General features: G+C 38.1%; 1 protein-coding gene across 1 annotated transcript in view; it reads left to right on the top strand.

The window, feature by feature from the left end:
• Positions 1-2,608: 2,608 nt before the first annotated feature.
• Positions 2,609-16,876, top strand: part of LOC149818729 (RNA polymerase II C-terminal domain phosphatase-like 1) — a 46,773-nt gene continuing 32,505 nt past the window's right edge. The window contains exons 1-3 of the mRNA XM_089984193.1: positions 2,609-3,283; positions 3,689-4,165; positions 5,218-5,428. Coding sequence (XP_089840319.1) covers positions 3,011-3,283; positions 3,689-4,165; positions 5,218-5,428 — 961 coding nt within the window. The 5' untranslated portion in view covers positions 2,609-3,010. The remainder of the gene's footprint in view (positions 3,284-3,688; positions 4,166-5,217; positions 5,429-16,876) is intronic.

The raw sequence follows: 16,876 nt of genomic DNA, 5'->3' as shown, positions 1-16,876 counted from the left end.
CGGATCTCTGTCACAAATAATGGTTTTTGGCATCCCATATAGCTTAGATACATTTCCTAGAAAAGTTTGTACTACCAACCGAATTGAATAAGTACTTGGCAGTGCCATGAAGTGAACAAACTTTGTGAATCTATCCACTACCACAAAGATCACTTCTTTCTTCTAGAAAGAAGGAAGTTTTTCAATAAAGTCCATACTTGTTGGATTGACATGCTTGACATTCACGTGCATATTTCTTGATGTCTTACTTCATAGTTGGCCAATACAATTTAGACTTAACTCATTGCCAAGTTTTGTGAAACCCTTCATGACCTCCTTCTCTAAAAGTATGGAAGGGTTTCAATATTTCTTTGAGAATAGGTGAGTCATTTGGCAACACAAATTTATCTTTATAATATAATGTGTCTCCCTTCACCGAGTAATAGGAATGACTATTAGGGACTTCAAGCAAACCCCTAATAAGTTGTTGGATATCCTCGTCCTCAAGTTGAACATGATTCATTTACTCCTCAATTTGACATGTAACCTTTGAGATGACCACAATAGAATCATTCTCTAGTCTTCTAGACAAAACATTGACTACTATGTTTTCTCTTCCTTTCATGTATTTAATTTCAAAATCATAGCACCATAAATTGGTCAGCCATTTTGGTTGAAGTGGTGTTGACACCCTTTGTTGTAAGATGCATTTTAAGCTTTGATGATCCGTTTGGATGATGAAATGTTGCCAAAGCAAATAGTGTCTCTACTTTTCAAGAGCCAATATAATAGCTAGCAGTTCTTTCTCACAAGCATAGGTCTCAAGCATGAATACCTTGTTGAAATTGGGAAGATCGAGGACTAGTGCATCTACCATATCTCTCTTGAGATTTTGAAAAACTTGTTCGACCCCTTCATTCCACCCTCATGAATTCTTTTTCAACATTAAAGTGAGTGGTTGAGCGATGATTCCATAATTTCAAATGAATAATCTATAATATCCTATAAGGCCCAAAAAGCCTCTCAAAGCATTAATGAAATGAAGAGTAGGTCAATTAGTTATGGCCTCAATTTTGTCTAAATCAACACTTACCCCTATTGGCTGTCCACAATGTGTCCAAGGTATGACACACTTTTTTGCTCAAAACTATATTTGCTTATGTTGCCGAATAGAGTGTGTTTTCTTAAAATTTCAAAGACCAGCTGCAAGTGCTCTAAGAGAATCTCATGAAAAACTATAAACCAAAATATGGTCAAAGAATACAAGTATAAACTTTATCAACATTGGTCTGAAGATGTCATTCATTGTGCGCTGGAAGGTGGCTGAAGCATTTGTCTACCCAAATGGCATCACTAGAAATTTATAATGGCCATCATGAGTATGAAAAGTTGTCTTGGCTATGTTATCATTAGCCTTTCAAAATTGGTGATAGCCGGCTCTTAGATCAAGCTTAAAAAAATACTTTGCCCCAAACAATTCATCCAATGACTCATCAATTACTGGTATTGAATGCTTGTCTTTAAGTATTACTTCGTTTAATGCCCTATAGTCAATATGAAACCGTCATGTGATATCTTTTTTGCGCACAAGAAAAACCCGTAAAGAATAGTCTCTTCAACTTGGTCGGATGATGCCACTATCAAACATCTCATGCACTATTTTTTTCATTTCATCATTTTTGTGTAAAAGCATATCGACATGGTATTATACTAACTGGACCTTGCCCCGACAATAGAGGGATGTGATGGTCTTGTGTTTGTATTAGAGATAACCCATTCGATTCTTTAAAAACGCCTCCATATATAGTCAATAGGGCATTCATATTCGATGAAAACTCACTCAAAGGATTCAATTCCTCATTTGGAGTGACCGAATCTGTCACACACAACATGGCCATATGAGTAACCCTGTATGTTTTGAGAGCTTTCTTATTATCCACCACTTCTCCCCCTTGAGTGTTGTTTGCTTTCAAAACCATGGACTTCCTCGCCATGTTAAATGACATTTTTATATTAGTGAAATTCTATGTTATACACTCTAAGGATCTCAACCAACACATTCCAAGAAGAATGCATGTCTTGTGCATTGGAAGTACGAACAAGTTTAGAGTGAATTGTAATCCTTGCAAATTGAATTCTACGTCCGTGCAAAACAACTCATGTTTGAGATGACTTTCATCTCTTACCATGAAATTAAATTGTGAATGTGAACGTGGTCTACACTTAACCTTGGCACTAATTCTTCTCGCACAAAATTATGAGTAGATCCCTTGTCAACTAGGACCTCTACTCTCTCTTTCCAATAAGAGTGTCCTACGCTATCGTAGAGTTAGGTGCAATTTTGCTTCCCAACCTCTTGGACGACTTCTTGTAGACTTGTTCTTCTAATAACTCATCTTCATCCCACTCGTCTTCAATGACAATTAAGCACTTTATATTTTCAATTATTATTAATATGATCTTTATCATGATTAATATCGTATGAACATCCAGCTTTCCGTTTTATATTAGTTGTTGCTACTCTCATCTCCCTTTCCCAAGTTTCTAAATGTTATATGATTATTGGTTTTCCTTCGATACCCTCCTATTCCTTCATCTTTACCTATCTTTGTGTGCTGGTTTTGCCCTTAGGGTTTGGGCGGCTATGGGGGTTCTCATACCTTTCCCAAGCGTATCGTCAATCGCCCACTGATACATAAAACTCGATCGAAACTGAAAATTATCGCGGGCAATCATAAAAATATAGAAAAGCCATCAAGAGGACAAGAAGGATTTCCCACCACCACCACCACTACCACCTTCATCGTCACCATCACTTGATGTACAGACAGTACCTTCAATGGCCGTCGAAACGAAACAAAACCTACCCATCTTTCGACAAGAACCCTAACGGAGACATAAAAGAGGGCACCGCGATCCTCCGGATCTGCTAAGGGATTTTGGTTTTTAGCTTATTTTACACATATTAGGGTTATTTTTTTTCTTGGGAGGTAGAAAGAGGAAAAAAAAAGAAAGAAGGAAAGAGAAAGTAATGATGAAACTGATGGTGGGTGTGTATCATGGGGATACCCTGTTGGGGGAGGCGGAGATTTACCCACAGAACGAGAGATTTGAGGCGATGGGTGCATGTAAGAAGGAAATTCGGATCACACACGTCTCCCCACCGAGCGAGAGGTGTCCCCCCTTGGCGGTTCTTCACACCATCGCATCTTGTGGGGTCTGCTTCAAAATGGAAGCGAAATCACAGGCTCAGGACTCCTCTCCACTATTTGGCCTCTACAGCACCTGCCTCAGGGAGAACAAGGTATCCAACACCCGCCAGAAACTCACCCCACCTAAAACCCTCTCTAAACGATATCCACAACTCTCTCTCTCTCTCTCTCTCTCTCTCTCTCTTTCGTTTTTGATATATTTCCCCCTGAAAATTGCGTCTATGGGATTAGCTGAAAGGGAGGCGCATTCCAGATGGTACATCTATCTGAAATAAAAAACTTATTATCTCTACACAGTGCCATCGAGCGTGCCACTGATCATGTTTAGAAATCTTTGTTGCTATACATATGCAGAATTGGTCTTTTGAAGCGATTATTAGAGTTTTATCTTGACTGTTCTATAAAATATGCTCCCCATGTCGCCATGTATCTCTGTATCTGTTTATGTCTTGCCTTTTTTCTATTCATATGTTTATTGACTACCTTATTTGCTGCAGACTGCCATCCTGCCAGTTGGAGAAGAAGAACTGCATTTAGTGGCCATGCCTCCAAGAAACAAACTCGAACAAGTTTCATGTTTTTGGGGATTTAGTGTATCGTCAAGGTTGTATGGTGCTTGTTTGAGCATGCTGAACTTGAGATGCCTTGGGATTGTATTTGATCTTGACGAGACACTTATTGTTGCAAACACAATGCGTTCATTTGAGGACCGAATCGAAGCGCTTCAGCGTAAAATAAGTACTGAGCTGGATACTCAGCGTATTGCTGGTATGCTAGCAGAGGTCAAGCGCTACCAAGATGACAAATCAATATTGAAACAATATGTCGAAAATGACCAGGTTGTTGAGAATGGGAGAGTGGTGAAGGTTCAGTCGGAGATAGTTCCACCTATATCTGACAGCCACCAATCTATTGTCCGGCCAATTATAAGATTACATGAACGAAATATCATTTTAACTCGCATTAACCCATCGGTAAATTTCAAATTCACCAATCCAATTTTCCTATATGAGTTTTTATCCTATATTCATTGCTATATGTTTTGTGACTTTTGTCCCTTATTACAACGAATAAGCTCATACTTACTCCGTTGATAGAAACTCTGGTGTATATTTGACCTTTTTGATCATCTTCCATATTCATGACAATCTCTTTGTCTATGATTACAGGAAATGAGCTTGTATTTGAATCATGGTTAAAAACTTTTCAGCTTTATATTTAAGATTATTAGTTGATTCATTTCCATGTTTATTTTTCATGCTTCTTATATTCATTTAACAAAGTTGATTGGTGACTTTAAGCTACAAATTTGTGGGTTGCTTGTTTTGTCTCGCTTTTCATGTCAGCACCATTATACAGCCTCCATTACATGAAAATGATGTGGCCCATCCAAATTACCTCCGAGCCATATCTAAGTAGCTTTATTTTTTTGAGTAAACTGGACAGTTCATATATGAACCATTACATGCAAGAGATGGTATTCTTATTGTTGCCTGGAAGGCATACTGAAAAGCTTTTGTCCAGAAAATGCATGTTGTTAGCAGCTTATTCTCTTCTTAAACTATGGAAGATGTACATTGAAACACATTGTCTTGGAAGGTACCTTCTAATAGAAGTGTATAATTGCAGAAACTTGGACATGAATGATATATATATGCACGTGGTCCTTGTGTTTGTGGACAATTTTTTTTTCTTGTGTTTCTCTCTAAGCTTCATTTGCCTTAGTATTTCAAGTGCGTCTAACCTTTTCACTATGTTGACTTGAGCAGTGTTATTGTATTGCGCATTTCAAATGTCGTCTATTCAGTGGGCAATATCCCTCCTGCTTCTGTTATTGGTCTCATTGTTTTTTAGTTCCTGTCATTAGTTTTTTAAGTATTTGTTGGTTTGTTTCATAGTTGAATCCATGTTCCACTTGGTTGTCATCCATCAATGACATATTGAGAATGACTGGCAGTTTCTTTCGTGTTTGTTCGCTTAATATAGAAACTCAAGTGACCTAAATATTACCTTTTGATGCTCACAGATACGTGATACGAGTGTTCTTGTTAGACTGCGGCCTGCATGGGATGAACTGCGTAGTTACTTAACTGCGAGAGGTCGGAAACGTTTTGAGGTTTATGTTTGCACAATGGCTGAACGAGATTATGCATTGGAGATGTGGAGGTTACTTGATCCAGAATCACACTTGATAAGTTCAAAAGAACTTTTGGATCGAATAGTGTGTGTCAAATCAGGTAACTATCATGTTATATAGTACATGTCTATGATCTCTCCAAGAAGCATTTCTAGAAAATGCTAGAATCTTATTTTGTTGTTTCTATATTTCTATTTCCTGGTTCAATTGCACAGATTCCATAATGGCATTTAATACAATGTTTTGGCACCAGACTGTTCCTGCTTCCTGAACGGGTCCCTTGTCTGATCCTTATGTTGTAATTCCTTTTTGATAAACCTACTTGAACCACATCACTCACCCAGTTTGACTGATTAAGCTGGTGAGCTGGAATGGTAAACCATTTAGAGATTTTGTATAGTGGAGATCTAAATAATTTGAAAGGAGGAGTTGACCGTTTTCTTGGAGATACTTAGCATTAGATTTATTCACTTTTAAGGAAATTTAAAGCTGAAGCATTTCTCCCACACTTCTAAGATCATATTGAAGGCCCTCCCTAGGTCTGCTTTTAAGACCATCTTAGTTATGGTGAATATTTTTGAGTGATGTTTATCATTTTATTGTTTTTTATGTTATATGGCAACTTATTGTGTGTGGGTAGATCTTCTTATTAAATGCTAGATGTAGCCTTTGAAATACATTTGACATGGCCTATTTGCTATTGTGGTGGGTCTGATTAAAGCGTATGGGTGATAAGATCTAATTGCCATAACGTCTTGTGAATTGATAGTAAAGTAAATTTACTTATTACCTAAACCATGACAATGTGTGTGTCTGTGCATGCATGCGTGTGGTGTGTTCATGTGCATGCACACATGCATGCATGTGTGTGTGTGTGTGTGTGTGTGTGACCCTAATGCAGCCTTCTGCACAAATCCAACATTAGAGTTGCTGACTATCTTGGATAACACAACCCATGCTAATTTTCATTCTTATCAGTATCAAAGGATAACCTTGCCCCCTTTTACTTTAAGGTTTTGGAGATTTGAAAGGATTTCTATTCTTCTTCTTGATACAATTCCAGCACCAACCGATGCCAAAAGCTTGAGTGGATGTCATCTGATGTTGTACAACCCACTCATCAAGTTTTGAAACTATATATACATATATTTCTATATATATGTTTGTATGTATGTACATGTATGTATGTATGTATGTATGTATCCAAACTAACACTCCATCTTGTGTGTTAACAATGATGCTGACATCCATCAAGGGCCAACACATCATTGCTTTGTATATGTACCGTGTTAGTTTTACTTGATGTTCGACACTTGCTGAGATGTATTTGGATTTAAATCCAAATGAATAAGATGTATGTACAACCCTTGTTCTTAGTTGGGGATGTTGAATTGGAACAATTCATGAAGATCATCATTGTACATTTCGGACCTTCGATGCATTTGAAGTTTAACATGGCATTTCCTGGAATTGAACAAGCGGACTGTTAAGAACAGTTAGAAAAGAGAGGGAAAAAGAAGGGTTCAAGATGGAGAGTGAAAAGCAAGTATTCTTCCAATATATGATCTCGTGAGAGAGGGTTCTCTCTTACATAAAAAGGGTCGGCCCCTTTAGAGTACAACAAAAGAAAATAAAAAATGTCTAATATACCCCTCTCTTAATAGGGTATGTACATAAAGCCCTAATAAAGTTACATTACACAAAACTATAATACATTATATTACATAACTTGGAAGGATGCAAAAGAATCATTCTAAGTTTGGAAAGGAAAGAACTAAAATGCAAAGGAGAAAGACTTTTTGTAAACACATGCAAAATGATTCTTTGAGCTTACATGCTCCAAAGCTATAATTCCATCTTCATATGCTCTTCTTGTATAATTTTTGTCTATTTCAATGTGCTTGGTGCACTCATGAAACTATGGATTTTTGAGAATATGAATAGTATTCATATTGTTACAATATAACTGAGTTTTTTTTTCACATGAAATTCCTAATTCATTTAATAGCCATCGTATCCAAATAATCTCAGCTACAACTTGAGCCATAACTCTTTATTATGCTTTTGCAGTAGGCAAAGCAACCCTCTGCTGCTTCTTGCTCTCTGGTATAGCTATAGTCAAATATATAAGGCTCCCAACTAACTGCCGTATACTGCATGATCCTCTAGCTCAACACCATTAGTTGCCCTTATCCTCAAATTTCCCTTCATGGGGGAATTTATTTGTTTTGAGTCATCTGCTAATCTTGCTTTCACAACCATCACAACCAAATCTGTAGCATACTTATGTGTGAACAAGTTTAGTTCTCTTTGAGAGTAAGTTATCTCAAGCTCGAGAAAATACTTTAAACATCCCAAATCTTTCATTTCAAACATATTAGCCAGTTTCTTTTTGGTCTCTTCAATCTTTTTTATGTTATCTCAGAATCATATCTACATAAAGAAGCAATATATAATTTCCAAGAGCAAAGGAAGATGCAAACAAAGCAAAATCATGGTGACTCTGCTCAAAACCAAGTGATCTCATTGTCGAATTGAACTTCTCAAACCAAGCTCGAGGTGCTTGTTTGAGACCATATAGAGCTCTGCGAAGCTGCACACTCTACCTTCTGGATCTGAGTATCCTTGTGGTAGTTACATATACACTTACTCTTGCAAATCTCCATTTAAGAATGCATTCTTGACATCTAATTGCCAAAGTTCCAATTGATTTATGGCAACTACTGCTAGCAGGATACAAATCGTGGTCATATGAGCTACATGAGCAAAAGTTTCAGCAAAATCAATTCCAAAATATTGACTGTATCCCTTAGCTACCAATTTGGCTTTATACCTCTCCACCGACCCATCTGTCTTTCCCTTTACCTTGTACACCCATTTGCTACTACTAATATTTTTGTTTGGAGGAGGTTTTATTAGTTCCCATGTCTGCATTCTTTCAAGTGCATTAATTTCATAACCCATGGCTTTTTATCATTTCTCCTTTCTTGTTGCCTCTGCATAAGACTCATGCTTAACACATAAATAAATTAAAGCTAAGAAAGCACAATGATGAGGTGCAAAAGACTCGTAGGACACAAAACAAGACGAAAGTACAAAAGGTCTAGAACTTTTATGTACCCGAGAAGACATGGAAGAAGATGATAACTCTAAGTTTTGTTGTTGTCCTGGATAAGCTATCCCAGGAATGGGATCGTGATTGGCTTCTTCACTTCCTACTCTTCTACTTGATCTAAAATGAAATTTCAATCAATTTTTATGTCTCCTTAAGTAGGTTTAGCCAAACTTATTTTCTCCGGAAGACTTGCTCCCCTTTCTCACCTTGACTCTCCATCCTCTCTCTCCTACCTTCCTTCTTTTCAAAGAAAATAAAAAGGACAAGTCAGTCTCATTTTCTGTCTTTTCTTTATACCGACTAAAATAATACCGACTAAAATATAGCACACTCTCTTGAAAAATAACATGACGAGATATCCACACTTTCTTTTCAACTGGATCATAACTCTTATATCATTTTTGACCATTAGTGAAACCAAGAAAGCAACATTTGTCAGCTTTAGTAGATAACTTGTCTATGTATCTGTCACTAGCAAGACAAAACATACACAACCAAACACCTTCAATACATCATAGTTCGGAGTTTTTTCATAAAGTTTTTAAAAGGGGGATGTGCCTTTAAGTACTCTAGAAGATATACGATTTATCTGAGAAATGCTCAATTGAACTGCATCTGCTCAAAACACTTTGGGTTCTTCTCCTCTAAACATAAGAACTCTTGCTGTCTTCAAGATATGCCTTTTTTTCTCTCTCAGCTACACCATTTTGCTTAGGAGTGTAAGAACATGACTTTTGATTAACCACATTTCTCTCTTGCACGAATCCTTCAAATACATAGCTAATATATTTACCACCCGGATAATTTCACAGAGTTTTAATCTTAGTTGTAAATTGATTTTCAACTATGGTACAAAAGCTCTTAAAATTTTTAAAACGGTCACTTCTATTTTTCATAAAATATATCTATGTAAATCTTGTATAATCATCTATGAAAGTCACAAAATAGGATGATCCTCCTTTTGACAGAATAGGAGAATGACTCCATACATATGAATGTACCAAATCAAAGGAACTCTCTGATTCCTTATCTGTAGACTTGAATGGGAGGGCATGACTCTTGGCTAATGTACAACTCACACAATCCTTGACATGATTTGACACAACTAACCTGTATTTTCCAAAATTTTTCGAGGACACTAAACTTCATAACCTAGACCTGGAAATATGCCTTCAGTCTCTGGTGCCACAAAACAGACTCATCTAAAACTAAAGCTCAATATCTGGTTTCAACTTCCTTCTGCTTCCTCGTATCAATTCAGTCCAAGTAGTACAAGTCTCTTTTTCTATGGTCAATCCTAATTTTCTTTCTTGACAAGTGATCCTGCATAACATAACTAACAAAGGAGAAGATAACATTACAATTAAGTTTGGTAAATTGACCAATTGAAATAAGATTCATAGCAAGGGATGAAACATGATAATAAAAATTGAATTTACTACCAGGATAATAGTCACAAGTCTTTGAACCTACTTTGGAGACAGACATAGAGAAACCATCTGCAGTGTGAAAATGCCATTGCAGGAACGACAATTAGCTAGAACAGACGCATAAGGTATCATATGGTATGAAGCCCTAGAGTCTATTAGCCAACCAGAAGGACCTAAGATACCTGAGAAAGCAGTACCAGAGGAGGAGAAGGCAGGAGTGATAGGGGAAGAAGGACCAATGGTTGACTAAGCAAGAAATTGCAGTTGCTGGATCTAATGTCAAATCTCATGATGAACCTACTCTAATCTCTGAAGCTGCCCACTACCTATCACTTCGCCATCAATAGATGATGGAGGAATTGATTGTTCATTCTTGGCCATTACCCTCACTCTCAGTAGAAGCTGCATATGCACCACATTTCTTTTTCTTGAGAATGACACAATAATTTTTCATGACACTGAACGAAAATAAGGTCACCTCTTTCGACAAATCCCAACTCTCCTCGTCCTCCAGTCCTACCACCACCTCTTCCACCAATTATACCACCCATTTGTCAAGATACAACCATGACATTATCCTCTGAAGAGTATGATTAAAGAGATTTTAACTTAGTCTCTTATGCAGACTTGAGTTGCAAATGGTAAGTGAGAGCGATGCAAAATGACATTCCTCGTTTTATTGAATTTTGGTCTAAGAGTCATGAAAAACTCAATAATTCTGTCAGTTTTTCTGTGCGTATCAAGAAGCCCCAATCAAGTTTGGCACTATGTCACAGGGATTCGGCTAGCAGGATACCGCACCCGCGTCGACGCGACTCGACGCGGGTGCGGTCAACCCGACTCTGGGTGCGTTGACCTTCCGGCAAGGAGCAGAAGAAGAGGGAAGAGCGCGACAGGGGGCCATCAACTCCTTGCCGGCCTTCCGGTGCACCACGGGAGAGAGGGAGGGAATGACAGGGGACTGTCGACCCTCCAGCGCGCGCGCGCGCGCGAGAGAGAGAGAGAGAGAGAGAGAGAGAGAGAGAGAGAGAGAGAGAGAGAGAGAGAGAGAGAGAGAGAGAGAGAGCCAGGGGCGACATGAGCCACCGACCTGCCGACACCCTGATCGGAAACAAAGGAGAGAGGGAAGGCACGACAGAGGTTGTCGGCCCTCTGCCGGTTCTCCGGCGACCTAATCGAAAAGGAAAATTGCAAGGAGAGACTTTTTACCTGTGAGGTCACGGTGATGACGATCGGGAGGAAGGAGAGGGGATGGCGCTGAGCTCGCAGACACACACAAGGGCTGGTGGTGTTCGAGAGTATACTGGTTCTCCGGCGAGTCAAGGGAGACGAGGCAAAGGGAGAGCGATTGAGAGAGAGATGAGGAGGGCAATCGGGAAGGGATATGAGGCAGAGGAGGGAGGCGCAGGCGGTGAGCCCCCCCCCCCCCCCCCCCCCCCCCCCTTGCGAGTATTTGAAGGCTCGGGGGAAGCCCGATTCAGGAAACCCCGAAGGGGTTTCCTTTCTCAGAAGGGGAGGTTGCGGGGGTTTGAAATATGTGAGGGTTTTAACCCTCGCATTCGCATGCTAATAACCCTAATGGGTCACGGGTCCATACCGGATCCAGATCCGACCCAGGTCTGAAAGGAAAATTTTTAGGTGGGATTTTACAACAGAAGCTGAGGTTTCTAGATTTGTCCGATTGTTCGTGTTTCTCAACTCTCCCTGAAAATACATGCATGCTAGGCTGCTTGCCAAAGATCGACATGAGGGGGTTCTCAGCAACACTGCCTGTATCGGTAACGAATCTGGTGGACCTTACTGTCATTGGCAATGCAGATATTGCAGAGTTATGGAAGGATTATCAGGGTGACATGAGAAACTTTTACTTGGATAAGCGTGAAGACAAAGTACACTTGTGTTGGCTTGACTCAAAATACTGTTTTTAAATAATAAAATGGAAATTCACAACATTTTTAATTCCTTTTTTGTTTCTTTTTGTTGTTATGTGGCATTCTCATATTTGGCTTTGACTCTTGTGGTTTATTCATATCTTAATGGTGTTCATCTTATTGGACTTTTAATTGCTTTCATGTAATGCTGCTTAAAAGCAAGATTGTTGGGTTGCTATCTTTTTATGTTTTTTTTCCTTGTTCTCCATTTCTTTTCTGTTTTAGCTTATGTTGGATGCCTTCGATTCCGAACCCTGCAGTCTCTGTAGGGCAATGCAGCTTCTGCCACAATTTAAGAATACTGTCTAGCTTAAAGGGCCTGATTTGACTCACTTGTGACTTGGCTTGACTCGTGCCTAGCTCGAAGCTGACAAGAGTCAGGCAAGGCTTTAGACGGGCCTGAGTCTAGTTCGGGCCAGACCGGGTGGGCTCAATGTCTACTCCTAGATCCTGTTCAATCTTGAATATAAACACTATGTTTCATGGATACTTCAACTTACACTTGTGTCATGTCCTCGTCTGTCTCATTTGCTTCCAAAAGATTCTTGCTGAATAAATTTCTCCAACTCTCCAACTGTTGATGTTGAGTTTTTTTTTTTTATATATATATATATATATATATATATATATATATATATATATATATATATATTATTTGTTTTTGCCGCACCCCTGCACCCAAGGTTTTTGAAAGTGCCGCACCCCCGCACCCGCACCCATGTGACTTAGGTTTGGCATGATATGTGAAAATCTCTACAAAAAGAGATTGTGTGTAACACCACAATACAAGAAATACAAAGAGTGCACAAAGGCACAAAGGAGAACACTCACAAGTGCACAAAGGCACAGATACACATGCACAAAAGCATGAAACAAAATGAACTTCAATTCATAAGTTCCCAAGAGGGGCTTTACAAAAGCATTGTTATTGCATATGCACTCACAAAAAAAGGATGAGTTTATAAGGGCCACTAAGGCCTATTTATAATGCAAAAAGAAGCCACACGGTGCAGCTCAATATGACTATTGGAGCTGCACCCAACGATCACATTTGTGACTTGTTGGGGCAGCTCCAACAACTATATGGAGCTGTCCCTTTCACAACAGTCAAAAAGAAAAAAAGTGTAAAAAGAAAAAAGTGTAAAAGGAAAAAGTAAATAAAAAAAGAAAAAGTAAAAATATTAGCCCATTAGGGTGGCTGACACCTATTGAGTAAAAAGACTGAAATACCCCTGATGGGTATTTCAGTTTACAGTTAAAAGAGACATAATATTTTAACACTCCCCCTCAAACTTAGGGTGTCACGACCGAAAGTTTGCCAAGAAGGAAGTTAAATCTTGGAGAACACAACGCCTTGGTGAAGAAGTCTGCCAGTTGATATTCTGATGTAACATAAGGAAGGTCAACGATTTTTCTTAAATATTCTTCACGAACATAGTGGCAGTCCATCTCGATATGCTTCGTGCACTCATGAAATGTGTGATTTTTGGCAATATAGATTGCACTTTTATTATCACAACATAATTTTGTGGGCCCTTGAACTTGAATATTCATATCTTCTAACAAGTTGCGAATCCAAACAATCTCCATAGTAGTAGATGCCATGACTCTATACTCAGCTTCGGTGGATGAAAACGATACTTTTTGCTGCTTCTTGCATCTCCAAGAGATTAATGATTCACCTAAAAAAATACAGAAACCAGTGGTGGAGTGACAATTATTTGTGTCACCTCCCCAATCAGAGTCAGTATAAACAATTAAACTTAATTCAGACGTAGAAGATAGAAATACTTCCTTGTTTACTGTACCCTTTATGTATCTGATGATGCGAATGATGGCGCTCATATGGACTTTAGTAGGTGCATGTTGAAATTGACTAACAACATGTACTGCATGAGAAATATCAAGCCTGGTAATGGTGAGATATGTTAGGGATCCAACCAGTTGCCGATAAGGTGTGAGATCTTTTAGGAGAATCCCATCATCAATCTTCATCTTTGAACCTACTATTTCAGGAGTTTCGCAGACCTTGTCACCTGTGATTCCTGATCTATCAAGAATCTCACAAGCAAGTTTAGTTTGAGACAAAAAATAACCTCTCTGAGAATAGGCAACCTCAATTCCCAAAAAATATGTCAGAAATCCTAAGTCTGACATTTCAAATCTTGAAGTCAAAATAGATTTAATGTTCTTGATTCCTTTGATATCATCAACATATAACAATAATATAACAATCCCTGCATCAAATTTCTTAACAAACAATGCAGTGTCAGTATAGCATGAAGTGAAACCATTTTCAATCATTACATTGTTAAACCTATCGTGCCAAGCCTTGGGTGCTTGTTTCAGTCCATAAAGAGCTTTACGAAGACGAAAAACTTTATTTTTAGGGATTTTCATACCAGGTGAAGCATCCATGTAAACTTCTTCATTAAGATCTCCATTTAAAAAGGCATTTTTGACATCCATTTGGTAAATATTCCATTTTCGAATTAAAGCAATGGTGATAAGACATCTGACAGTAACCATACGCGCTACTGGAGCAAATGTCTCTTCATAATCAATCCCATATTCTTGACTGTACCCTTTAGCTACAAGACGAGCCTTATACCTTTCAAGAGAACCATCACTCTTAGTCTTGACCTTGAACACCCATCGACATCCTATAGTTTTCTTGCCATTGGAAAGAGATTGAAATTCCCAAGTGTTAGCTTTCTTAAGAGCTTTGAGTTCACTCTCCATGGCTTCTCTCCATTCAGTACATTGTTTGGCTTCTCCAAAATTTTTTGGTTCAAAATAAGAGTGAATGACACTCAAACAAGCTCGATATTTAGGAGAGAAAGAATCAAAAGATACGAATCTAGAGGGAGTCCTAGTTTTTTCAGTTCTCCTAGGATGAGAATCATGAGTGAAAATAGTCTCACTAGGTTCACTATATAGTTCATTAGCACTCCTAAAGGTGCTTCTATCTCTATGAGAATAAGTGATGGGTTCTCTAGATACATTTTCTTCTTGAGGGGTAGAAGGGTTAGAGTTATTGTTGATCACAACCATTTCATTTTCACTATCATATGTCGATTCATCATCACTAGAGATATCATCATCCTTAGATAAAAGGTCAAAAAGAAAGGAGTAATCGGCATTTTCTAAATGAGATACATTTTTTTCAAAACCACTATCATTTTCCAAAAAAGTTACATTTCTTGAAACATATAATTTATCATTCTTAGAGTCATAACATCGAAATCCTTTTTGAGTTTCCGAATAGCCAAGGAAAGCACAAGGAATGACTTTTGGTGAGAGTTTATCATTTTTATCGGTAAGAACAAAGCACTTACAACAAAAAACTCTCAACCTATTATAATCGGGTTCTTTTTCATATAGAATCTCAAAGGGAGAAATTTTATCTAAATTTTTGGATGGAAGTCGGTTGATAAGATAGACGGAAGCAAGAGCCGCTTCTGCCCAAAAATTTTTAAGAATATTTTGAGAAATGAGAAGGGTTCTAGTGGTTTCAATGATATGCCTATGCTTTCTTTCGGCCAAACCATTTTGTTGTGGGGTCTTAGGACACGATCTTTGATGGACAATGCCACAATCCTCAAGATATTTTTTAAACTCATTAGAGAGATATTCACCTCCGGAATCGGTCCTAAATATCTTTAAATTATTATTAAATTGATTTTTTATTATCATATGATATGTTTTAAAACATGAAAATACTTCATGCTTATGTTTGAGAAAATATATCCAACAATATCATGAGAAATCATCCACAAAAATCACATAGTAAGCAAAACCACCTTTGGATATGACAGGTGCCGGTCCCCAAACATCTGAGTGAATAATTTCAAAAGGTTTAGTACTAAACATAGTTCTTGGTTCAAAAGGTATACTTTTCATTTTTCCAAGAATACAATCATTACAAGAGAAAGTATTTTTACAAAGATCTTTAACAAAATGTAGATAGGATAGCTTGGTAATGTTGGGATGACCAAGTCTCTTGTGCCAAACATTTATGTCTTTATGTTGAGCCACATTACAAAAGGTGTTTTTAGGAATTTGAAGAAAGTCCAAATAGTACAAGTCTCCTTTCCTAGAGCCTTCCCCAATCAATCTCCCGGACTGGTGATCCTGTATTAAACATTTATTAGATGAGAATTGAATGTTACACCCAAGGTCCATGAGTTGAGAAACGGAAAGCAAGTTTAAATTTAATTTTTGGAATAAAGAAGTTTTGAGTTTTAAAATTTCTAATTCTCTTAATTTCGAGAGAAGTACCATCTGCGGTCGAAACAAAAGAAAGTGACACATTTTTAGAATACTCGGAAAGAGATGAAATGTTTGGGGTCATATGAAAGGATGCACCCAAATCTAAGAGCCAAGGAGTTTTACCTGGAGGAGAAGAGGTGGATACGGCGGCACCGGAAATAGCTCCCTGAGGTTGACGAGCCTCCACAATTTGATTGAGAGATAGAGCTTCTTTTGAAGATTCCTCTTTGGATGGTTGAGATGTAGTTGCCATTGCTAGAAGTTTCTTCCATTTTGGGCAAACCAGTTTGATATGACCCGGTTTTTTGCAAAAGTGACACGAGATTTTGCTATAATCTCTTCTTTCTCCTTGATTACGTTGATTTTGATTCTTAAAATGAGGTCTATATGTTCTTAAATTGTTACCGGGTCTAGAAACGACATTAACACCATCACATTCTTCTTGATTTGTGGATATTGCAAGAACACTAGGATTTTGCTTGCTAATGCCCATACGGGTTTCCTCTCCACTTAATTTAGTTAAGACATCTTCAAGAGAGGGAGAGGTAAAAGAGGATAGGAGATAAGATCTTATTTGCTCAAACTCGGGCCTTAGTCCATTCAAAAAATTGAAGAATCGGTCTTCTTCTAATTGCTTATGACGAAGCTCTATGGCTTCTCCACTCCACTTGGGTTCAAGCATGGCAAGCTCATCTCAAATTGAAGAGAGTTCCGCAAAATACTCTCTTATAGACATATCACCTTGAACAAGAGTTAACGCTCTCTTTTGAAGATAATACTTATGGGACAAGTCCCTAGAA

Source organism: Nuphar pumila, chromosome 13, assembly GCF_984573655.1.
Source record: "Nuphar pumila chromosome 13, dmNupPumi1.hap1.1, whole genome shotgun sequence".
NCBI lineage: Eukaryota > Viridiplantae > Streptophyta > Magnoliopsida > Nymphaeales > Nymphaeaceae > Nuphar > Nuphar pumila.
This window is presented reverse-complemented; position numbering and strand designations above follow the sequence as displayed.